The sequence below is a fragment of the Patiria miniata genome, unplaced genomic scaffold (assembly GCF_015706575.1).
Source record: "Patiria miniata isolate m_02_andy unplaced genomic scaffold, ASM1570657v1 HiC_scaffold_29, whole genome shotgun sequence".
Classification (NCBI taxonomy): domain Eukaryota; kingdom Metazoa; phylum Echinodermata; class Asteroidea; order Valvatida; family Asterinidae; genus Patiria; species Patiria miniata.
The window spans coordinates 9,480,046-9,505,371 of NW_024037068.1; the positions used below are offsets into that span (position 1 = coordinate 9,480,046).

General features: G+C 42.1%; 2 protein-coding genes across 3 annotated transcripts; both read left to right on the forward strand.

Moving 5' to 3' along the window:
* The first annotated feature begins 1,869 nt into the window (after positions 1-1,869).
* Positions 1,870-3,848, forward strand: LOC119735807 (collagen alpha-1(X) chain-like). Its single transcript, XM_038209748.1, has 2 exons — positions 1,870-2,103; positions 2,423-3,848. The coding sequence occupies exons 1-2, from the start codon at positions 2,092-2,094 to the stop codon at positions 3,293-3,295; spliced, it is 885 nt and encodes a 294-aa protein (XP_038065676.1). The 5' UTR covers positions 1,870-2,091; the 3' UTR covers positions 3,296-3,848.
* Positions 3,849-6,539: 2,691 nt separating this feature from the next.
* Positions 6,540-25,268, forward strand: LOC119735808 (omega-amidase NIT2-like). 2 transcript variants are annotated; one of them, XM_038209749.1, is made up of 9 exons: positions 6,540-6,660; positions 16,157-16,275; positions 18,078-18,198; positions 19,436-19,524; positions 19,883-19,976; positions 21,135-21,209; positions 21,665-21,743; positions 23,082-23,180; positions 24,453-25,268. In XM_038209749.1, the coding sequence occupies exons 1-9, from the start codon at positions 6,639-6,641 to the stop codon at positions 24,589-24,591; spliced, it is 837 nt and encodes a 278-aa protein (XP_038065677.1). In that variant the 5' UTR covers positions 6,540-6,638; the 3' UTR covers positions 24,592-25,268. The 2 variants fall into 2 exon arrangements, with proteins under 2 accessions (XP_038065677.1, XP_038065678.1); XM_038209750.1 differs by having other exon boundaries at positions 6,540-6,651.
* The last annotated feature ends 58 nt before the right edge of the window (positions 25,269-25,326 follow it).

A 25,326-nucleotide genomic window follows, 5' to 3' on the forward strand; every position in this document is an offset into this window, starting at 1 on the left:
GCAATGAAACTTTATTGACTAAAATGTGTTGTTAAACATAATTATTTATTTAGACTTTAAGTAAAGTTGATTTTGGGGTCCACGTGATCTTTCCGCTGTATGGCCGCCATATCTGTCCGTTTCTTGGAATAAACAACACATGCGCGTACGTATTTCCACCACTGATTCTGCAGCTGCTCCACGAGCACTGTGGTGGCTGACGCAGGTGAGCCTAGCCTTTAGTCAAGGCTCACGCGTCTTGATCCGGACATGTGACGCGCCCCGGATGCTGGCACGTAAAAGACTACCCCGCTGGATAGTCTTTTTACGTGCCAGCATCCGGGGCGCGTCACGTGTCCGGGTAAAGACGCGTGGGCCTTGACTAAAGGCTAAAGTGAGCCCTGAGAATGACGCCAGAGCCAATCGAAAGGCATGGGACTAACCCCAGTCGATCCGGGTGAGCCTCTCGAACGCACTCTATGGTACACAAAGCACCTTCCCTGGTGACGGATTCTTCTGAACAATAGCAAGCGCAATGCGTTCGCCATTGAAGGGGGCCTTCCTGGTAGAATTGGCAGGGTGCCCAAATAGGTCTGAACACAGCTGGTCAATTTATACACTACCAACCCTGAGGGGTTGGCAAATATGTTTATGGGTCCCTTTAAAAATAATTGAAGAGTGGTGTCGGACCCAGGAAACTGTAGCTAAATTGGATTTCTTGCTCATGCTCACGATACATTGTTTAAAAAGTTGGCCCCTAGCAGTTTGCCAGCATAATCGCTCCCTCTGCACTCAAGATCGACAAACACTTCTACAATGTTCAGCTTGAATCATCGTTTGAATTGAAATGTTCTTCCGCCACCATTATGGTATATGAACATTTGCCTTCAACGACTGCGCACCTGTTTGGCAAAGGCTCAACGTTTCATGTTGATGTCGACTGAGGGGATCGGGCCATATGTTTCCTGTTTCTTCCCTCAACAAAATGTTGACTTGGTTTCGCGGCAGTGAATCAGTGCATTTGTGTGTTTCCGGAAGTTTGAGAAACCCAGGAAAAATAAAGTCCCTTGTACCGGTATTTCTTAGATATCTTTCGAGTGATTAGGGGAGCAACCCGGTGGAAAACTCTCATTTTGCTGGCTGATATGAGTGTATTCCATCTAACTTTGGTTTTTAAAGACAGTACTGAAGCCACCCTCAGCAACAGATGATTATAAATAAATAAGGTAATAATATAAAGCTCGTTGGTCGAGTGGTAAGACATCTGCACCAGAAAGCAGGAGGTCGTGGGTTCGAGTCCCACCCGAGTGATTTTTTCCCAACTTTCACTCGGGAGGTAACGCACTGAGTATACAGTGTTTATACGTCGGTGAAGGGCAAAACCCTATTTGATAAATAGTGATGGTAAGTCATTAACTCAGTTTAATCATAAGTCAATGTAATCATAACCAAAACACCAGTCAAGCTCATTTTAAAAAAAAAACTAAAAGCAAAAGCTCGCTTTTGGAGAATTATTTCAATGCCTGTAATACACGCTTCATTAGCCTTCAAGTATAGTTGAAGCGAAATTGTAGACCTTTTGAGCAAACAGGACAAAACTCACTCGCATTAAAATGCTTTATAATGATTTGTGAACTTTTCAATAATGTTCTCCTGCCCTTCATATAGGCATGCCGTGGAAGCACGTGATGCTCAATGAAAACCTGTGATTGGATGAAACCTGGAGCAAGGGGCCTGTCACTTGTAGAGAGCTGAATGACAAAGAAACATTCACTGTCCCATATAATCAGTACCAGTGCGCAGTATAAGACTGTAAGTCGTGTCAGTACGATGAGATTTCATTGGTTGGTTGTCAGGGCAGTTGTGGTATTTCTGTTGAATGATGTCATTTTCTGATATTGCCATTGGTCGGTTGTACTTATACAAGCCCGGAGTTTGGTCCCCGAATTCAGTTGGTTCTGTGGAAATCAACTTGATACCAAGTCCTAGATTCGATCGTCTGTTGCGTCACACTAGTGATCACATTCAGCAGAGCGGTCACCGTTTTGAAAAACTGCAGTTACTTGTCAGAGGTCTGAACAGTTTCAGTGCAGTATTGAATGACAAGTCGGAATGGCATCACAGGTAAGTTTATAAAATTGGAAATTTACAAGCAGTAGGCCTATAGCATGAGAAATAACTTACACACTAGGATGCAGAAACTTTGTGATTTTCTAGACAGTTTATCCTGTGGTAGACATCATGTAAATTGACGCATCAGCCGTGCTGAACGCCTGCTCATTTTAATAATGAGCAACTTTTGCTCTGGAAAATCGCTAGAAGTGATTTTAGTTCTATTAAGCGTCACAAACGGAAAAAGGGGAGCAGATTTTCTGTAGCTAGGCCTAACCTTCCACGTTAACGTATATGAAATATTTATGACATGGTATTCTTCTTGTTACAGGTGATGGTGAGATTTGTCGCTTTATTTCTGTCCGCGTTTCTGCTATTGTGGGCCGTCTATCGTCCCTGCCTTGCACAACCCAGCGATTCCGAGACGTCAGCGGCATGTCCTAAAGGATCGTGTTGCAGCGCTTGCTTCCAGGGTCCCGCGGGACCAGCTGGCTCGGCTGGGATTCCAGGTGTGCCCGGAAATCACGGCCTCCATGGGTCAAGAGGTCAAAAGGGTGAGCCTGGCTCGGATCTTCCTGGACCCAAGGGAGACATGGGTGATCACGGTCAGAAGGGGGAGCAAGGAGAGCCGGGGGTTCAGGGACTCGTTGGTCAGCCAGGGAAGCTTGGGCCGGCAGGTCCTAGCGGAGAGAAGGGGGAGAATGGAGGAAAGGGTCAGCCTGGCTTGGGTCTCCCTGGACCCAAAGGAGATATGGGTGATCGCGGTCTGAAGGGGGAGCTGGGAGACGCCACCTATCTGACGCCCCCTATCGTCGCTTTCAGCGCCTTCTTAAACACTCATTTTACAGGAAATCACGGAGATGTCATCATCTTCGACAGGGTCAAGACGAACATCGGAGGCGCGTACGATCCGGAGACCGGAGTATTCACATGCAACTTAGCAGGTGTGTACTTCTTCAGCGTGTCCATTTTGGGCCGTCCATCAGCAGGACCCCGGCCGAATCTTAGGTTGGTTATGAACGATGAAGACATTTTATATGTCCTAGATGGCCATCCGGGCTTTTACCACCAGTCCACAAATTCAGTGGTCCTGGTTATGGCCAGCGGGGATACGGTTCGCCTATTCAATCGGAGCGGTAGTGGAACAAGTATCACTGGCTATAAGGATTCTTGCTTCTCCGGATATCTGATCCAAGCGATGTAACCAACTCACAGCAACACATAGTACATCCAACACAGCAGACTCCATCACTTTATTCAGATGAGTTAATTTGATTTAGCTAGCTAGGGTATTCGTGTTATCGTGGGACAATCGTGTCAGATATTTTGTCGAATGGTTATAGACTTGGCTCAAGTCGGTATCCATAACACCCACTCCATCAAAACCAGTCCTGAATTTCTTCACTTTGTGAACATCGTTCCCGAAGCGAAATAAGTGCCATCCGTGCCACTTCAGTGCCGTAAAATAATGCGCGTACATACTGAATGTGTGTATGTACAGGGATTTCGCGCTTTTGCATTTAAATATGAGAAGCTTAGCCAAAAATATTGATAATTTGAAAGTTCTTCTCCACTCTTTAAAGCATAATTTTCTGTTATTGGCTTGATTGAGATCAGCAGGCTAAATGCAAATTCCTGTATGAATTAATAATGAAGATACGTACTTGTGTATGAAGAACAGAGACCGAGGTAGAGTTGGTGGTGGTGTTGCTTTTATATTATTATATCTACTTTATCTTCAATACATGTAATTATGTTCCAAGGCCAGACCTAAATGCAATATAGGTGACAATATTCTCTTTAATGTATTTTTTGCCGAAATCATATGAACATTTTCATTGGGGTCATAATATAAAGCACCTGATGCTATAAAACAAAATGACAAAATTCATCACCATTTTACATGACAGTTGAGTGAATTTCATCGTTCCTTTGCACGCACCAAGCTTGCTACAAAAACAGTTAAGTATGAGGGTCCTAAGCTGTGGAACTCATTGGCAACGCCCTTAAAAAAAAGCACGCAAAAAAAGACATTTTTATTGAATAATTATTTGGAAACAGATTAAGTCTCACGGGGTTACAGGTTACAGGTTTGGTTTATGTGCAGTAAAATACTAGTACTTTTACCTTATGAATGCTTGCTATTTAACCTCTGTGAACAATTTCGGTTTCATAAAATTTAATCGGAAATTCAAAAACGGTGGCGTCCGGAAAATGGGCACAAATTGGCCGAGTGTTCCCCAACGTGGTGCACTTAAATAATCTCGGAAAATATCCAAATTAACATTCAAGAATTTCTGTGAACTTGATAAATTCTGATAAATCATTATTATCTCTACTTACATACCCGAGCCAGATGTTTGTCAGAAAATTATTTTCTTATTTCATTAAAAGGTTGAGCAATGTTTGATTAATAATTCTAATGAGCCTGAGTTATTGGTTTAGATTTGATTAATAGTTCATCTATATTCTTTAACTATACCTTATTTTACTAATGTGCTCAGAGCATGATGTGGCTTGAAAATAATTGACCGGAAAAAAAATCAACATTTGCGCTTTTTAGGAAACATGTCTATACTAGTCTTTGCATGTCGATGCATAATGGTTTTTATACAGAGCCTAAGGAAAATTATTGTCGTGGAAAGCTTTGATTGCTTAAATGTTATATCTGCATGTACAACAAATAAAGGTTTGCCATGGAATGGAAAAGTATATTGTGTTGGCCTATAGTCACTCAGATTGAAGAAACTGAACGCTGGCTCGGCTCCGATCATGACACGAGAGGTGAATCTCCCATGACATGAACCTAGAGCGCAGGGTATTCCAAGCCACTACTTTACGAGCAACTTGGTCTAGTTCGTTATATCAATTGTTATAAACAAAATAATGGTGATACAGTTTTTTCCTCCGTATTATTAATTAATGGCAGGACATGTACGAGATCTCCTCTATTATAGTTTGAGCTGCTGACCTGTTCAATAAACTAAATGATATGCACAGGTTTTTTTTTCTGCCACTAAGCGAATGGCAACTGAACGAGTCCGTCTGACCACTGATTATTTTAAACAGCTGATGTTTCGGGCCCCTGCATATGTACAGTATACCCTACTTATGATTATGGTGTCCATGGGCGTTGCCAGGATTTTTTTGGGGGGGATAGCAAATATTCCCCCCAAATCCTAGTACTTTTTATCATATTCTCAATTTATCATTTTAGGAGGGTGGGCGCGGGACATATGCCCTGCCCACACCCCATTGACACCCCTGCAGGTGCCCATTTTGTTTAATGTGAATTAACTTAATAGCAAATATGACTTCACAACTCTTTTTCCTTTTTTTTTTTTTTTGCTTTCCCAGGGAGGCCGGGGCAGGGACAACGGCGCCCCCTAACCCCCCCCCCCCCCCCCCCCCCCCCCCCCCCCCCCCCCCACCGCGACGCCCATGACGGTCATTTTCTTGTAATGGTGTAGTTTGGGACCCTGTTCCCCATATAAGAAATCTTTTCATTTTATGTTTGGAACTTAAGAAGTTGATACCTAAACATTTGGATATGATTACAAGCAGAAAAACTCACTTAATGTGTTTGGAATCACCTAAATAGTTTGCTGAGATGCCATGTTGAATATCAGCTAGCTTAAAGGGAATATACATCATTTGCTTTTGCTGTAATTTTCATAAATGGATGGAATTGGGGGGTTGGAAATATATAGCAAATATAGTTACACTGACTTTTGTGAGGTTTTGTGTTTGAAAATGCTATAAAAACCAAGAAAAACGATCATTTTCCTGTAGTCTGGTTCCCTGACTCCATATAAGAAGAAACAGAGCCTTTAAAATACATTGGGGAATTGTAAGGTCAGGGAACCAGTCTAGCTGGCTCGTACCCGTTCATAGGTTTGTAATCGATTGCAAACAAGTGTGATGGTCAATTGGGGCCAGTATTTGAAAAAAAGCCAGTTGTTTCCAACGCTGATCGGCCGATCAGCGATACAAAAATACCACTTTTCTTGAAAATGACAGTATACCAGGTGCCATGATTTTACAGGATGCTTTACACTGTCATTCACTAACAGTCCAGCAAGGTATTTCAAAATGATTTGGTAGTTTTATTTTTTGATGTTTGCAAATGTTGTATTTTCCCTTTAACTTTGTGGGAAGAGGCCCCGGGCCGGATCCCCGGAAGCGGGTTTCGATTTATGAAGAGAAGTTGTAAAATTTAAAAGGTGACCTAAACTACACGATTACCATTTTCTCTATTCGGTATCTCCTGTCAACTATTTATAAAAATTCCCAACACGCTTCCATCATAAATAATAATTCGATGCCAGATACCGCACGCACGTTAATTACATAACAATCATGTTTTGTCCCAACACATGATAGAGGGCGCTGTGTTGTCTGAAGTTTTAGTTTTAGAGGGCGTCCTATAATAACGTGGCACATGCACCGCATGACATACATGACATACACCAGTCGACGTCGAGGACCAACGCAACGTTTTCGACCTTGATATTCTTCTAAAACTCTAGACTCTAGGAGCTACAAAAATGACAACAAACGGTAAGCATGGTAAGACATTGCAGGCCTACAAAGTTTGATAAGTTGTAACGTTGTCGTTACGTTAGTCAGTACAGTAGTTTGGAAAGATTCGCGTGCAGCATTACCTGCACGTGATGGGGGTCAGACAAGCATGACAAGTCGACCGTTGAGACAACTCGACTCGGGACAAGTCGACCGTTGAGACAACTCGACTCGGGACAAGTCGACCGTTGAGACAACTCGACCGTTGAGACAACTCGACCGTATGTGCGATAAATGGAAAGACAAGTCGACCGTTGAGACAAGCCGCCGCGCATGTTTTGGGCCAAGTTTCGGGGATAGTACCGGTACGGGGATTTTGACGGCGGCTGATCGCCGTTTGGAAGTGAGGTACAACTATAGAATGCAGGGCCACTTTACGGTAATCCTTACTTTTAGGACCCCGTTCCTATATAGGAAGGGAAAGACTCACCAAAACAGCTGACTAAATGACACTCAAAATTGACATTCTGATACTTCTTGGCACATCTGAACAATTGGCGGAGCAACTATAGAATGCAGGGCCACGCCGAAGCAAGGTTTTTTATTTTGCCTGGAGGCGTGGATGGAATAGGAGTAATAGATATGCAAACCTGCAAAAAAGTGCTAAGTACAGCGAAGGAATGCACTGCACTTGTCTTCTAAGCTTCTCATGAAGGATCGGAAGGGAGGGCGTGCTTGTAAATGTTTTGGGGGCACTGTCTGGAGCGGCGGAGGCGCGGAGTCTTGGAGTCGCAGAATCGCGGAGACGCGGGGCACTGGAGTGGCTAGTGGCGGAGGCGCGGAGTCGCGGAGTCGAGTCGCAGAGACTCGCGCCGATAGAGGGCGCAATTCTCGGCGGAATTTTTTTGAGAACGAAGCATCCATATCCATTTTAAATGGGCGGGCCAATTAGGAAGGGAGGAGGGCGACAGGGCACTGTCTGGAGCGGCGGAGGCGCGGAGTCTTGGAGTCGCAGAATCGCTTTAAATGGGCGGGCCAATTAGGAAGGGAGGAGGGCGACGGGGCACTGTCTGGAGCGGCGGAGGCGCGGAGTCTTGGAGTCGCAGAATCGCGGGGCACTATACACTGGAGTGTTAGTGGCGGAGGCGCGGAGTCGCGGAGTCGCAGAGACGCGCACCGATAGAGGGCGCAATTCTCTGCATGACGCGGGGCACTATACACTGGTGGCGGAGGCGCGGAGTCGCGGAGTCGCAGAGACACGCACCGATAGAGGGCGCAATTCTCTGCGTGACGCGGGGCACTATACACTGGTGGCGGAGGCGCGGAGTCGCGGAGTCGGAGAGACACGCACCGATAGAGGGCGCAATTCTCTGCGGCTCCACGACTCCACGATCGATTTTCGGAGGTAGGTCGACTGCGGTTCCACGCCTCCACGCAGCCGTACGGAGGCGCGGATGTAGAGTGAAGTGGCCCTGCATTCTATAGTTGTACCCAATTGGCAATGACACCTTCTTGAATATCAGCAGGATTAATTTTGTGGAAAGAGGGCAGGGCTTTGAATTTGATTTATGAGGGAAATTCAGGGGGAAAAGACGACAATGACAACCAGAAAACAGACTCAAAAACCAAGATGGCAAATGTGAAAGCTCGATGCGATGAAAGCTAGATGCTGATTGGCTGATAAAAAATAAACATCTTATTTATTTCTAGTCTGGTTCACAGACCAAAAGATTCAGGAATAGTCAGAATCTTTTGGTCTGAGAACCAGACTAACTTATTTATTCTTAGTCTGGTTTCCAGACCAAAAGATCCTGGAGTAGTCAGAATCTTTTGGTCTGGGAACCAGAATAATTAATTTTTTTAGCAGCCAATCAGCATCGGGCTTTCATTATGTAGGGCTTTCACGCGTGTGAGAACTAGAACATGCACGTCTGACTGCGAAAAAAGGTAGAAAAGTCCCATTTTCTTCGAAAGTGCTTTCAAAACTACAACTAACATGAGTTTATATGAAGAAAAAAGACTGCTTTAGCCTGCAAAAGTCACTTTGGTACTGTCGGTTTTGAACAGAACTTGTAAAAAATAGAGGTGTCCTAAAAGTAAGGATTACCCACTTTACTCTACATCCGCGCCTCCGATGGCTGCGTGGAGGCGTGGAGCCGCAGTCGACCTACTAAAATTGATCGTGGAGTCGTACTATCATACGTGGAGCCGCAGTCGATATCTCCGAGAATTGCGCCCTCTATCGGTGCGCATCTCTGCGACTCCACGACTCCGCGCCTCCGCCACTCCAGACAGTGCCCTGTCGCCCTCCTCCCTTCCTAATTTGCGAGCCCATTTAAAATGGATACGAGAATTGCGCCCTCTATCGGTGCGCGTCTCTGCGACTCCGCGCCTCCGCCACTCCACGACTCCGATCCGTACCGTGCCCCCAACACATTTACAAGCACGCCCTCCCTTCCGATCCTTCATGTAGCAATGTTAGAGGTACCGCGATATTGACATTTCCTATTCTGGTGACACACAAAACTGAAGTTTTTCAAATGAATGTTACTGTGTCCCATCAAGCTATTTCAGCTTCAAATCACTCCTACATGTCGACAAATATGTCTTCTTTTACAATATGGCAATAGATCGGGAAAAGCATACCTCAATTTGTCCAAAACCAGAAGTTTCAGAGCGTGATTTTCAGGAGGGTCGTCTTGAACGCGGCCATTTTGACACTAAGTTTGGCATTTTCATGCCTCGAAAATGGGTTACCGTTTTTGATTAATACCGCCCTCTCTTGACTTCCAAATCAATAAATACTGCCATCTATTGACCAGATAGGATAGGACAATCTGCTGATGCTTTTTGTTTCGTTTCAAACGGTCAAGAAATAAGGTTTTTACGGTAATTTTTGCCAAATTTTGCCAAATTTTGATCAAATTTGCCACTTTTTTCACAATTTAGATACAGAACATGGGGGGGATTCCTGTAAACCTATATCACTAAATTCCTTGTTCCTTTCTGAGTAAGAATATCTTGATTTTGTTCCTGCGTGTGCTTGCGGTCTGTAGGAATGTATTTGTTTAAAAGTCTAATGACATCGATGATATGTCGAATCGCCGCGCTGATGTTTGGCCAGCCCTTGACGCAGTTGATGATGATGCGCTGTCATGTTTGCACCAGTAACTCAGTGTTTTTTTACGAATGAAACTTGTACAAACGTCCATTCATGACCAAATGGACAATTCTTTGGTAACGGAATTACGGAATTTTGTCACTTTGTCAAGGATTATTCTTTCCCAAGAAAATATGTTCTATGCTAGGCAACTAATCTAAACATGGAAAGGGAGCCAAGACCCAATAGAATTGATTGACCGCTTAAAAAAAAAAAATTCCACAAGATTACCCTTTAAGGGGCGGAGCTTAATATCGGTAACGGAATTACGGACGGAGGACAAGCATATTTGAGTTCTTGCATAAATTAATAAAACTCTCTGAAGTTTTGAAATTTTAAAATTGGACACTACCTGTTATTTGTAGAGTTCAGGGGTGTTGTTAACTACAATGCAGAACAAAGTTGAAAAAATAATCACTCTTTTCATAATTTGCATTTTAATCACGGTAACGGAATTACGCCTGGGCGGTAACGGAATTACGCCATAGGTTTACATGTGATAGGTAAATGCAATACTTTTACATTGAATTCAACATAAACTCATCACAATACAAATTTTTGAAGTTTATAAAATGCCACAAGGGGAAAGCTAAGTGAAAATTAGCAGATCAAAATGTAAATGTAGGCCTAAACATGTCTGGGCTTCATTTTTTAGGTCAAAGGTCAAGGTCAAATGAAAGCAATATGTATATGTATATTTTTTTTTACTGAAAATCTAATTTTACTATGAACAAGTGTATTATCGTATTTCACTAGTTTATCGTGGAAAATACAATAAAACTGCACTGGTTGGCATCTCTGAGCAAGGAAAGATGTTAAGTTATGCCAAGTAGAAGTACAAGTACAGTCTGGTACTCAACTTTCATATATACTTGTTGTGGAATATATTTTCTGTGGGTACCAGACAACGGCTTTGGCAACACATATTTAAAGGGAATGTACATCATTGGCTTTTGCTGTAATTTTAAGAAATGAACTATTTGAGGGGTTAGTATAATAGATCAAATATTGTTACACTGACATGTTTGAAGTTTTGCGTTAAAAAATGCTGGAAAAACCAAGAAAAACAAAACTGTTCAAGTAGTCTGGTTCCCTGACTCCACTAAAGGTAAAATGGATCAATTTATAGATGCCGGAAAAATGGAGGATAAGGGAACCAGACTACCGGTAGCTGGCCTGCACCCGTTCATGAACATGTAACAAATAGCAAACAAAATTTGGACTGGAAAGAGTGTAAAGTTGGAGCAGTAGTTGAAAAGTAGTTAGGTTTTTCCAACGGTGGTCGGCCGACCACCGTTGGAAATGTATACAAAAATATCATTTTCTTGAAAATTACTTCACACCAGGTGCCATAATTTTACAGGATGCTTTAGACTGTCATTTACCAACATCCTAGTAAGGTATTTTGTAAAAACTTGGTAGTTTTATTTTCTGATGTTTGAAAATGTTGTATATTGCCTTTAAGCATCCAAACAACTATTAGCATTTTTTAAATAGTAAAAAAGAAAACGTAAAAGTAAAAAATATCAATGGAACACCTGATTATTTTTAATTATATAATAGCAAATTAAAGAGGGAACTGATTTAACAAGTAATTTAGTATTTAAAGTTATTGTCCAAGGTTACAAGCAAATCTCCTATTTAATAATATGTCATGTACATAATCTGGAGGAAATGTGCATACTTTGTGCATGCGTAATTCCGTTACCGTAATTCCGTTACCGTTTCGTAATTCCGTTACCACTTGGAAAAATGCCAAGAAATTACTATTTTAAAGTTTTTATTTTTCATTTATGTTTACAGTAGGGTCTTTTCTCAACATACATGATTTGAAGAAAAAAAACAAGAAAATTTGTGAAATAAGTAACTTTTGCCATTTTTTCGGTAACGGAATTACGTGCTAATTTTGACATTTTTAAATGAAGGCCTACACTATATATATATATATATTTATATTTTTAGAATTTTTTTTAATGACCCTGAGTAATGTTAGTAACTTGTAACATCATAAAATAAATCAAATCTTTTCCCTATAATTCAGAAAGTAATACATACACTAAATTTTATTTTTTTACCAAATCTGAACGTTTTTAATCATAAATTGCAAAAATCACTGTTTTGACCAGAAATATGTATTTTTTTTCAATTTCGTTTTTTGAACTGAATTCCCCATTTAATTGAGGTCAGGAAAAAGTACAAAAAAGGTTTAATATGTAAATATTTATTTTTGACATTTTTTGCTCTCCCATGGAGAATTGCCCAAATGTATTTCAGTTGATTTCAAAATTATTGTTTTAATTAAATAATAATAAAAAAATCATCATTTACATGATTAAAGGATTAATTTAATTACATCAGCAATAATAATGCATTTCCATTTGCTGCCGCAAAACTTGACTTGTAACCTTTGATGGGGGAGGGGTGGTAAGTGTGCAGTGAGACATAATTCTGGTGGGCTGGAGGCCGATTTTTTCTCCTTTTTTTTCAATTATTGGAGGAAAGGAAAATGTCTTAAAAAGGTGTGTCAATATTCCCTGTTTATTTTACACATAAATTAGTCTTTCTGGATTCATGCTTCATCACAAAAGGTCATGAGTGGATCTCCAGCACAAGCTGCAGGAAGATCTTCACAAATGAGACCTAATCATTGAAGATCAATAAGGTTACATTATAAATTCATCTTCCATCTAAATGCAGAAAAAGCGGGGGGGGGGGGGGGGGGGGGTCATAGGAATTGGGATGCTGAATGATGATATAAAGGGAATATCTGGAGGCATCACTTTCTCCTCAGTAGGTGCTGCTCCACCCTGGTTACAGAAATAAAAACACGCACACAATCAGAATAGTTTCACGAGTAATAATGGTGTGTTTCGGAAGATAACTTCTGAACGGAAGCACCTATGACAATGATGTTTGCACCATTGAATTTCTCTCATCGAAAGCTTTCATTTGATGTAAAGTTTGACTATATTTGAACCCAAACTGAAGAGTATGGTCGGTTCTAAGTTGACAAATACATTAACTCGAATGACGACCAGAAGAGTTCCAGGAGTATGGTGTCTTTGGGAGGACATAACTTCTGAACGGAAGCACTTATGACAATGTTGTTTGCACCATTGAATTTCTCCCATCGAGAGCTTTAATTTGATGTATAGTTTGGCCATATTTAACAAAAAATTAAAAATCATGTAATAATGCTACTTCATGAGAAGCTTAGAAGACAAGTGCATTCGCTGTACTTGGCACTTTTTGCAGGTTTGCATATCTATTACTCCTATCCATCCACGCCTCCAAGCAAAAACCTTGCTCCGGCGTGGCCCTGCATTCTATAGTTGCTCCGGGAGTGATGACACATGAGTACCGTGCACGGTGACATCGTTTTCGCCAGCCCTGTTTGCCCACTTACCTCATCCCCGGTCGGTCAACGTGGCCGTACCGTGCACGGTGACATCGTTTTGCCGGGCCTGTGCGCCCATTTGCCGCGCCGGTTGACGTGCCCGCGTGCCGGGCCCGGCCCGGCCCGGTCCTCGCGGCCCGGGCGGGGCGCACCGGCCCAACGCGGCGCCCTCTGTACATCGAGTATTGCCACAGATTTGTGCAACTTTTTCTGCTCCACGTGTATTCATATCCACTAAGTCGAGCAGTCTCAACGGTCGAGTTGTCCCAAGTCGAGTTGTCTCAACGGTCGACCTGTCTCAACGGTCGACCTGTCTCAACGGTCGAGTTGTCTCAACGGTCGACCTGTCCCGAGTCGAGTTGTCTCAACGGTCGACTTGTCTGACATTTCACGTGATAGCCCCACCATAGGCGATTGTGCCAGTAGCAAACTAGCATATAGTCGTGTTCCCTAACGTGGCGCACTTCGAAGCCTACCCGACTTTCCTCGTGTAGTGTTGCCAAACCTCTTTGTTGACAAACCTCAAATTCATGCAGTAAAACACAAGTACTTTTACCTTATTAATGCGTGCTATTTAACCTCTGTAAACAATTTCAGTTTCATAAAATTTAATCCAAAATTCAAAAACGGTGGCGTCCGGAAATTGGGCACAAATTGGCGGAGTGTTCCCTAACGTGGCGCACTTGAATAAATCTCGAAAAATTCCAATTTAACATTTAAGAATCTCAGTAAACTTGATAAATTCTGATAAACAATTATTATCTCTACTTACATGCCCAGCCAGATGTTTGTCAGAAAATTATTTTCTTATTTTTCGGGGCATTTTTAAAGGGTTCACTTTGCACTTGAAAATAAAATCGGAAAATCATGCCAAAATAAATTTAAGTAATCTGGCCATTGTTGCAGCGTAACTATGAATCAACGGATTTGTAAATTCGGTGCGCCGAAACTAGGAATTTCAATTTCGGTATCTCATATTTGTAAATCCGGTGAGGTACTGTCTCGTTCACGAACATAACATGGCACGGCCGGTAAAACAAGGATTATTTTCGTTACTATTTATTAATGGACGGCCACAAAAATGAAGTATTTGGTGTTAAAAAAATTTAAGTAGTTCGGTCAAGCAAAACTATTCTGAGACTGAATGATCACTAGTGCTTAGCCTTATAGTGGCCAGAGCAACGAACAGAGTCGGCCAATTCTCCACGCCGCCATGATGTACTACTAGACTTGTTGCCAGTCTGTGTACGGTACTAAAAAAAAAAGGAAAAGACGAAAACCGTGAAATTTCGCCGGTGCAACTGAGTATTAATTATACAGAAAACTTTCATCGGTTGGGGTGATCATAACATGTAGTTTTTTAAGCTTCAACCTGAAGATTAGTAGGCAAGCTTTCATCCACTCCTGTGGACTTCTCAAGCCAAGTGATTGTGTACTCAGTTTCTTGCTGTCTGTTGTCCCGAGATCACTGGAGCGTAGATCTCATGTAGGTGATAATGAGTAACCAGAGTCCCTATCCAGTGAGGGATTCATCCTTTGGATCCAGATGGATTCTTTCACCTTTCTTGGCCAGAAATGTGTTTCAAAGTCGATAATGTGGGCATTGTTCCATCCAATGTTGTGTCCAGTATTAAGGGTGTGTTCTGCAACTGCTGAAAGAGATGGATTGTTCAGTCTAAGAGCTCGTTTGTGTTCTTTCAATCTCTCCTTTAACCCTAACTCCCTAGGCCTTTTTGCTAGGATTTAGCCTCAATCCTGCAAAATCCTCCAATTGGCCTCATGGAAAAATAGCATATAGCCTCAATCCTGCAAATTCCTCCGTTATTTCTTGAATATGGTCCATGGAGGGATGACCACTGCCTGAATCCTGCAAAATCCTCTGGCTATGACTGTCAATAGGTTGAGGCAGAGGCAGTGACATCCTGGAGCAGTGCGGAGGATGTCGTGTATAACCAAGGACTAAATTTATGCACGGCTGAGCATAAACAACACAAGGTCTGGCCCAAGACCTTGACACAGTGCGTACTCCGAAATCAGCAACGCACTTTTGCCGTGTAACCTCAATCCTGCAAATTCCTCCAATTTGCAAAAAGGATTTTGGAGGATTCAGGGCGGTTAGTGTTAATGTTCTCCCTATTTCTCCAACGTAGGAACTGTCACAATCAGTGCAAGCTATCTTGTAGATAATACATGTTCTCTCATCTATGGGCGATTTGTCCTTTGGATGAACTAGCTTACTTCGAAGTAAGCTAGTTCATCCCAAGGACAAATCGCCCATCGACTTGTAGTATTAACGAGACTCGACTGCATATCATAAACCCGTTGGAGCCTGTTGGATTGAGCAGTAAACCCCTTGTTCAAATGTGTATACAAAATGTATGTACATTTTCAGAGTCGGATTCTTTTGGGTACTGCAAACGACGTCAAGTTGGATCCAGCAGGGTAGTCCTGAAGAACCCTAATAGGGGGTTAGTTAAAAGTAGCTACCGGTACTTAGGCCCATTGCAGTGTTCTGAACAATTTCTCTGGAATCTTCCTGCAATCAATTTAATCAGTGTAAAAACAATGCCGATTAATTCATTGCTCAGGGAGATTCTGGAGAAAGTGTTCAGAATCCAGCAACTACATCCCTGTTACAATGGGCCTGTGGGCTCTGGGCGCAGGTACCCCTCAATGGTAAGAAAAAGGAGAGTTGGGGGAGACCACTCGAAGAGACATTCAAACCCATTGACAACAACGCCTGAAACTCACGCGAAGACGCTATGGCTTTGTTGTGCACATTCAGAGTAAAGTAAGTCGTGCATACTTCGCGTTAACACGTGCGGAACCAGCACTCGCACACAGTTTGTCCAATCCACTTGGTTCTCAAAAGCGCCTTTCTTGTTCGCTCATGGAGCCCATTGCAGATAAACTTGTTCTCAACTTCTCTAAGATTTGTTTTGAGATGAGTCCCCATTCACCCCCTGCATTTGTCTGCATCTTTGCAGCTTTCAGGCTGGCCTTGGTGCAGATGGCTGTGTCTGCCAACAAGAAGGAGAATGTCACCAGGGCAGTGCGGCTCATCAAGGAAGCGGCTAGCGCTGGGGCTAAGCTCGTCGCATTACCGGTAAGACAACATTTAAAACGAAACAAGGAACCAGATTCATTTTGGAGTTACGAGCACAGAGCTAGCTGCAGACGGAAAGTTTTGATCACTTCAGATGTAGAGTTCGCATTCAAAGTACTGTCACAACAAAACTGAAATCGCCTCACACTTCTGCGCTATTAATTAATTTAGAGGGTTTAGGAAAATGCTTAAACCCTCCTAGTCTTTTGTACCATGCTTTTGACCGTAGAGTTGGCACACAGTTTGAGGTAATATTCTGTGGAGCCGAGATGTAGTCGAGTCCATCACAAGTCCAGTCACAAGTCCAGTCACAAGTCACAAGTCCAGTCACAAGTCCAGTCACAAGTCACAAGTCCAGTCACAAGTCACAAGTCCAGTCACAAGTCACAAGTACATTCACAAGTCACAAGTCCAGTCACAAGTCACAAGTCCAGTCACAAGTCACAAGTCCAGTCACATGTCCAGTCACAAGTCTAGTCATAAGTCATAAGTCCAGTCACAAGTCCAGTCACAAGTCACAAATCCAGTCACAAGTCACAAGTCCAGTCACAAGTCCGAAGTCCAGTCACAAGTCACAAGTCCAGTCACAAGTCACAAGTCCAGTCACAAGTCCTGTCTTTTCATCATATTTGTCTTCTCTCTGGCCCTTTGCCAACAGTGGCCTTTATAGCCTTGCTTGGGGCGATTTCCGTATTCAGAAACTTGTCCAGTCAAAAGTCCATCACAAGAAACAGTGGATGATCAACAACGAAGGAATGCCTTTGTCAAAGCTCATTTGAAGAGCTTGTGAGTTGAATTGGGACTGGAGGACTTGTGATGGACTTGCAGGGACTTGTGATAGACCTGACTATATACGTCCCTGATGTGGAGTATGGATAACACTTCAAAATCCTCCACAATTCTGTTTGTGTGGTTAAGGTGAGGGCAAGCACATGCTGATTCTGTCATGTTTCCTTGCTAGTGTAGCTCCACTGTGCTATATTATATGCAGTACTAAACTCTATGGCACTTCATAACCCTTCACACAAAGGGATAACGTGATTTTACTGACTTTTATTTACCCAGTAGGAGGATTGACCTATCGTTGTTTGCGAGTTAGCCACGCCCCTTAGACAACCCTATGGAATTTTTGTACGCTACGTTTTGTTTGTCTCGGATGTTGCGCGTTCCGCGTCCATTTGTGTATCATGTAATTGGACAATATTTCACAAGCTGAGTTGTCGCGATTCTAACGCAATTCTACCACAATACATGTATGTCCAGTAACCCTAACCCCCTTGAGTGAATTACTAGGAACCGTCCTCACTCTTGCAAATTCCAACACCATATGGCAAACTCAACACCCAAACAGTTGGACTCTGATCATGGTGGTATGCCTAACCCCATGTAAAGCATCATCAGTTTACTAGTGCAGTACTCACTCCAACAGAATCAACCAAACCTAATCTCCACTTTAGCAGAATATATCATTTAGTTTTTGCCTCAAGAAACAGGCCAATAGCGTGAATACATAAAGAGTAACATTTTAAGTTTTGGTGTGACGAAATTAGAACTCTTGGTTTTTGTAGCATTGTCAAGACAACCATCACTTGCAAATACATGGTAAATATCTTTAGTCTGCCCAAAGCAGTTCTTCTGCTGATCAGTTTCGGTACCGAAAGTAAGTTGTGAGCGCACATCATCACCAAGTTTCAGTGGATTGCTGCTTTCTTTGCAACAAACCTACATTTAACATTCAAATGGTTAATTCTGCATTTTTTCCTCCCTACTTTGTCCCGCCCCACCTTTCCCCGCCTCCACAGGAGTGTTTCAACTGCCCGTATGGCACCTCCTACTTCGCCGACTACTCAGAGAAGGTGCCCGGGGAATCCACGGAGGCCCTGGCCAAGGCTGCAGCCGACAACAAGGTCTACCTGATTGGAGGTTAGTGTGGGCCCGTGCATTCTTTCAAATAATTTAGTATTCGATTATTCCAACTTGGACTTCATCAATATTCAGATATTCAAATTTCAAAAGTTAAATATTCGCGAACCTACAGTTGCTGCCAATTTGGTTTTGCACGTGTTGGACTTGTCGAAAATTGACAGAGAGCTTATTAAAATAATAGGAAGAACAGGTGGGGGAATGGCTGATATTTTTCCGATTTTTTTCCCATGGAGGTGTGAAACACGCCGTAGGCTTGAGCTGCTTACATACATGTATATTGGTTGCAGGGGTGTGAAATCTCAGCTTTAAAGCTGATTTCAGCTTTTTGGGTTTTGGATTTCAGCTTTTTTCCCCTCACTTGCTGTGTACAAAAGTGTAGGAGATTTCCAAAGTTCAGCTTTTTTTGACACCTTTTTCATCTGTTTTCAGCTTTTTTTTATCAGTGGTCACTCACACCCCTGTGGTTGGTTGTTGGGTGGGTGCATTGATTGGTTGGTTGGTGGACACTTTACTCGGCCATATATTGTATTCATGCAACTCAAGTATTACAGCTTTGCAAGTATTACAGCTTTGCATTCGAAGACCAGTTTCGCAAACACTGTTGCGCATGCGTCTAATTTGCATACTTAGATCACGCCCCATTCCTTTTCATTTTCTGTATTCTTGAGGTACCGATACGGTCCGGGTGCACGTTACCCAGCCTTGTTGCTACCCGGCCGCCGTGGGTTGTACCACTTGGTACTTGTTAAGAAGGAACTTGAGCTATTAGTCCTTATAAAAGCTGTGGAATCATGCGCAAAAGTGCTTTCAACAAGAGTGTTCCATTTGACAACACAACTACCATAATTATATTCTGAAAGTGCACAAAGCCACAGCCATGACAGCGTCTTTGCTCCAGCGTCAGGCGTCGATCGGAAATGGGTTCCAATGTCTGTTCAAGTTGTAGAACGCCATGGTCCGGTGGTTACGGTGTTTGGCTCATGTACAATGGTGTGTGGGTTCGAACTGTACCAGTAACATGGCACAATTTTTATTTATGTTCAAGTGGTCATTTGAAAACACAAAAAAAATCACTGGTAACCAGTCACAGGTAGAATATGCACTACACTATAGTTTGCACTGGTAGCCTGGTCTTCATAAAGCCACATTTTTCTGTGATAAAGCCACATTTTTCTGTGATAAAGCCAAATTTAGACGCTTAGCCGTGCCATGAATTTGTTTATCCTTTGGATAGGTTCCATACCAGAGGAAGAGCAAGGGAAGTATTACAACACGTGTTCTGTCTTTGATCCGGAAGGGAACAACATCGCCAAATATAGAAAGGTACATGATGCCTATTGTCATAGTTTTGCACTGTCAGTGTGATCATATCTTAAAGGGGCACATCGTCCTGAAATCGCCAAAATTCTTTTTGTTTAAGATTGTTAACTTAGTGGAATGTCATGGCCGAGCAGTTAAGAGCACCGGACTCAAGCTCTGTGGTGTTTCTGATCAGCAGAGTGTGGCTTCGAGTCCTAGTCTTGACACTTGTGTCCTTAAGCAAGACACTTTTATTTGATACATCCCGTACGGCAACCTTGAACCGCTGTTGCAATTTGTTGGTATTTAGCGCAGTTAGGGTTAGATGTTGTTGTTGTTCTATTCCCTTGATTCACTTTCTTCTTTTGTTCTTTGCCTGCAGCTTCACCTGTTTGACATTGATGTTCCAGGTCGCATCACCTTCAAAGAGTCGGACGTGCTCTCCCCGGGAAACCAACTGGCAGTTATAGACACTCGTAAGTGCTGATGAAAAATCCATGTGTAATTTGCTAGACCTTTCATAGAAATTTCCTCTCATTGGTCTGACATTGCCGAACGGTCCAGTAAGTAAGCACGGTCGATATCAGAATTTTCAATTATCGATATATCGGAAATCCAGTATCAAGAATATTCGATACATCGACTATCCCATGTAAAGGTTAAAGACCATAAAGATGTCACTTTGATTAAAAACAAACAACACAATCTTAAATCTGAATTTTGCACAGCTTTCTCTGGAGCATATTGTTCAAACTTTTTCAAACAAATCTCAGCACTGAGTTTGTCCAGAACAGGCAGTTTCCTTTGAGGTTTTACATTGGAGTAATATCGATACATGTATATCGATGTTGCTTACTAGTAAGTGCAGTTGCACTGTACAGAGGCACCGAGCATTGATCTTAGCCCAATGCTGTGCATATTGTAAACATCAAACACACTATCTAGTTGTTGGCTGGTGAAGACAGCCGGGCAGTGTTATTGTATAGGATTACCCCTAACTCCCTATCATGATTTACTAGGAACCATACCCATCCTGGCAAATTCCAACACCATATGGGAAACTGTACAGGCATATTTCTGACTTTGATTCTAGAGGTGTGCCAAACCAATGTAAAAGACAGTCAGTTTAGGGGTACTTACAGATTCCAACAAAGTATGCCATTGGGGTTTGATGGGTTGAGTTCTGTTAGGGTTCATGGGCTGTATCTAGCCCATGTGTACACCAGACGCACGAAAAGACTCCAGTGGGTAGCCATTCTGAATCAATTGGATTGAATGTTTGTGGGTTTGGGCAAGCTTTAATTGACTTGCTTCGTCTTGTTTTGTAATAATGTGTTGATGCTTTCTTTTTGGCTGTTTCGGCAAACATGCCTAACCAGCCTTTGTTTTTTTTTCCTTTTTCAGTCATTTGAAAGTGGAAAAGGATGCGTACTTGCTTTTAACGATGTCAGTCTCTGGCTAGGTTGTACTTTACAAAAAAATTACCAGTGACGTCATAAAATATTAGAGCGCCCTCTAGCGGCAAGTTGAAAAATTTTACATGCCACGTGTCACAAAAAGTTGTCGAAACAGCCCTGTGTTTGTCCACAATCATAAGTCTGGTTTTCTTTCCTTTTCTTTTATGAATCGTGCAGCCTACTGCAAGATTGGCGTCGGTATTTGCTACGACATGAGGTTTGCAGAGCTTGCACAGATCTACAACAAGAAAGGTTTGTCCCGACCTGTCCGTCATTATAGGGCCCATGCAATATAAATGTTTTTATGCAATCCTTGAAAATGCAGCTTTGTGTCCCATTTAACCTTCAACATGGGGGCCTTTCGAGTAAATGGGTACAAAAGTGTGACATGGGATTGGGAAATGAAGCAGGATAATAATATCCAGTTGTTTGTCCTATTTTCCACTTGTACATTCCACCCCATTGTTGAGGATTGTGCTTTTAAAGAATTTAAGACTTTCCAGTCAAATTTGATGAGATATTTATACTCACGTACATGTACATGTATGTAACATGGACAGAAAGTTTGTCAAGGGATGGGTGAAGTTTTACTTGCAGTATTTTTAAACTTTCCAAGGACGACAGCATTATGAAGGGGTGAACTTCTCATTCCTACAAAATTCTCCAAAACTGATGGAAATGTTGGGTGGTTTTTTTTGGTGTCTTAGGTTGTAAACTATTGGTGTACCCTGGCGCGTTTAACATGACTACAGGCCCCGCCCACTGGGAACTGCTACAAAGAGGAAGGTAATATTCAAATCAAATTAGATCTATGTGAAGCATTATTGGGGACACTTTGTAGTCATTTCTGCATCCTTTTTAAGGCTACAGGTTTGGGTTTGTGCACATTTTCCTTTGGAAAGTATGTTTCAGTCAATTTTAAGAAGAAAGCACAAACCCTCAAACTTCACTCACGAAGCAGTAGTTAGCTGGATTCTTTTGAGTTGCAACCAAGTCCTCACAAGTTGCTTGTCATTTGACTTGTGATTGACTTGCACATTGAATTGTGATTCGACTTCTGATATGTCGTGTGATTTGACTTGCGAATTGAATTGTGAATTGACCTGTGATATGACTTGTGATTGACTTGCGAACCCAATTTGTGCTTTGACTTCTGATATGTCGTGTGATTTGACTTGCGAATTGAATTGTGATTTGACTTTGTGGTTTGACTTGTGATTTGACTTGTGATATGACTTGTGATTGACTTGCCAATTGAATTGTGATTTGACTTCTGATATGTCGTGTGATTTGACTTGTGATATGACTTGTGATTTGACTTGTGATATGACTTGTGGTTGACTTGCACATTGAATTGTGATTTGACTTCTGACATGTCATGTGATTTGAATTTGTGGTTTGACTTGTGATATGACTTGCGATTTGACTTGTGATATAACTTGTGATCGACTTGCAAATTGAACTGTGATTTGACTTCGTGATTTGACTTGTGATATGACTTGTGATTTTACTTGTAATTGAAAACAATTCTCGTTATTTGACTTCAGAGTTGATCTGTAAGTTGACTTTAGACTTGCTATTTGACTTGTGATTTGACTTTGTGCTTTGACTTGCAATTAAAAAAACAAATGTTGTTATTGATTTGCGGTATGACTTCAGAGTTGATCTGTTATTTGACGTAAGACTTGCTATTTGACTTGTGAATTGATATTACAGTTGGTTTCTGATTTGAAAGTTGGAAAAAATCACTCGGGTGGGACTCGAACCCTGCTTTCTAGTGCAGATGTCTTACCACTCGACCACCGAGCTAACGGGATCGGTTGGCCTGGGAATCTGATGTACATAGCAGCGGGTACCGCACAAACTATTTTCCAACTTTCACTCAGGATGTAACACACTGAGTATACAGTGTTTAAAAAAAACGTCGGTGAAGGGCAAAACCTAATTTGATTTATATCACCCCGACGCAAAATTCCATCTTATAATGATTTCTGATTTGACGTGTGATTTGACTCATGATGTAAAGTTTGAATTGACTTGTTATATAAATTGTCATTTGATCTGTAATTGACTTGATTACCACTCTTCTAGATTTGACCGTTTTTTTCACATACTTGTTCCCAGGGCTTTGGATAATCAGCTATACGTTGCCACAGTATCCCCAGCAAGGGACGCGTCAGCCTCCTACACGGCTTGGGGACACAGCACTGCCGTCAGCCCCTGGTAAGAAATACACCTGTTTTATAACACCCCACCCACAGATACTGTCTCTTGATTGGCTGAGAGCGAGTCCCATGGCATTCACTATTTTTACTACCTGGCTGTGCACAGCCAAAAAAACTATGCACTAGCTGCCACGGATTTAAAGATACAGTCCATCATTTGTTATTTGTGCATTTTGTTCGTTTGAAGCAACAAACATGCTCACAATCTAAAGAAGGGTGCTGAACAACTCACCTGACGAGCTTTCAGCTCAGCATCAGCTGTGTATTTCGAGAAAAACAGCATTCTAGGATCAAAAGTTGCTGAATCATGTTTTGAATTGGGCCTGAATTCAGCTTCCGAGACTCGTTCTCACTGAGCTGATTGTTGCACACCGATCCAACGAATTAAAGCAACCGTGCGTGCATGTGCAATGTGTCAACGCTTTTGTGTGCCCTGCTGAATAAAAAAAAGCGAACTACTACCGGAAATTTCCAATGGAGCGTCTTTGGAATTTGTACATCTTTTGCTATATTTCTGCAAGATTCCTGTAAATCTTGGTAGATTCCTGAATTTGTACTGGAAAGGTTTTTAAACGTATGCAATTTTTTTGTTACAAAAACAAAGAAATGAGTGTTTTAAGATATCTGTAGGCCAATACAAGCATATATTGTAGACTCTACATGTATGTAAAGCCCGGTTCATACTTTTCGCGAAAGCATGTGCGAAGCGAAATTCGTGTCGTCAACAATGGTGGACGCGCTTCAAATGTATTGTTGACGTCACGAATTTCGCTTCGCTTTCGCTTTCACGTGAAGTATGAACCGGGCTTTACTCTTGGTAACCCTCAAATGCCTTGCTGAAGGAAGACCATTTTCAAATAATTTAGTATTTGATCACTCGAAACTTAGTTTGACCGAATAATTGGATATCGAAACTACCAGCTGCAACTGCGTGCCAGTTAAAATTTGCGTGCGGCGATCCATGGAGTGTTTTGCAGTAAATATTCATAAATGTCAAGGGCTTTAACTTGCTAATAGGATGGGAACAATGAACCGCGGTTGACAAAAAAGTTGCCGTCGACAGAAAAAAGCGGCACCTGCCAATAAAACGCCGCAACTTTAAGATAAAGTTTTAAACCTCACAGTTGGTGTGTGTACGTGCAGTGTTTTTTTTTCCCGAATATTCGGTTGATGATCCACTGTTCAGGACAGCACTACTTTTCCTTGCCGAATATTTCATGGATATTTCGTTTTCCCCCAATCTCACCCAATGTAAATGCGACTGCTTCAGGGGAGAGGTCATAGCCACAGCCGAAGCCGAGGAGAAGATTGTCTACGCCGACATCGACCCGGGCTACGTGGACGAGGTCAGGTCACAGATTCCTGTCGGGTCACAGAAGAGGTCAGATCTCTATGAGGTCAAAGGTTAAACTTTGCCTTATATATTGTGAAGATGAGGTAAATGGGGATATGATTTCCTTTTGTCCTGAAAATTTGTCAGGAACGTTGGGTGTGTGTTGCCAAGATTTGGACACAGGCTGCATAATAGAATACTAAAATGGGGAGTGAAGAGTGTTCCCTGGAAATAATTTGGCAGACAGGCGACATTAGTTATCCAACGAGCGTCAGTGGAACAAGGAATAATGTAGTGCGTTTATGTACCTATACAATGAGGCCGAACATATAAAACAAAGAAGAACTACATTTGGACATGTTTCACGAGTGGGATGATAAATCTATCTTCAAGCAAACTTGACGCACAGCAACGATGAAACACGAACGCTTCACACAAACTTTTCAGTGGTTATCCTGTTACATGTCCGTGCAGCAGAAACAGCACGCGCAACTTAGAATAGCACAATACGCGGAGTGCAGTATGAACTGTTACTACTGGTATATGAGATAATATCCCACTGTTGTTGCCATGGATCGACCAATCAAGATCATGGATTCAAGTTTGCTTGGAAATAATGTTGCCATGGATTGACCAATCAAAATCAAGGATTCAAATTTGCTTGAAAACAATGTTGCCATGGATCGACCAATCAAGATCGAGGAAGTAGAAATATTTCATTTAAGTTTGCATGAAAATAATGTTGCCGTGGATCGACCAATCATATCAAGGATTCAAGTCTGCTTGGAAATAACGTTGCCATGGATTGACC

Excerpts from the sequence above, each read along its gene's own strand:
- LOC119735808 (XM_038209749.1), top strand. The coding sequence starts at position 6,639 with ATGACAACAAACGGTAAGCATG. Across the intron at positions 16,276-18,077 it reads CTAAGCTCGTCGCATTACCG|GAGTGTTTCAACTGCCCGTA; the intron begins GTAAGACAACAT and ends CCGCCTCCACAG. Across the intron at positions 18,199-19,435 it reads CAAGGTCTACCTGATTGGAG|GTTCCATACCAGAGGAAGAG; the intron begins GTTAGTGTGGGC and ends TCCTTTGGATAG.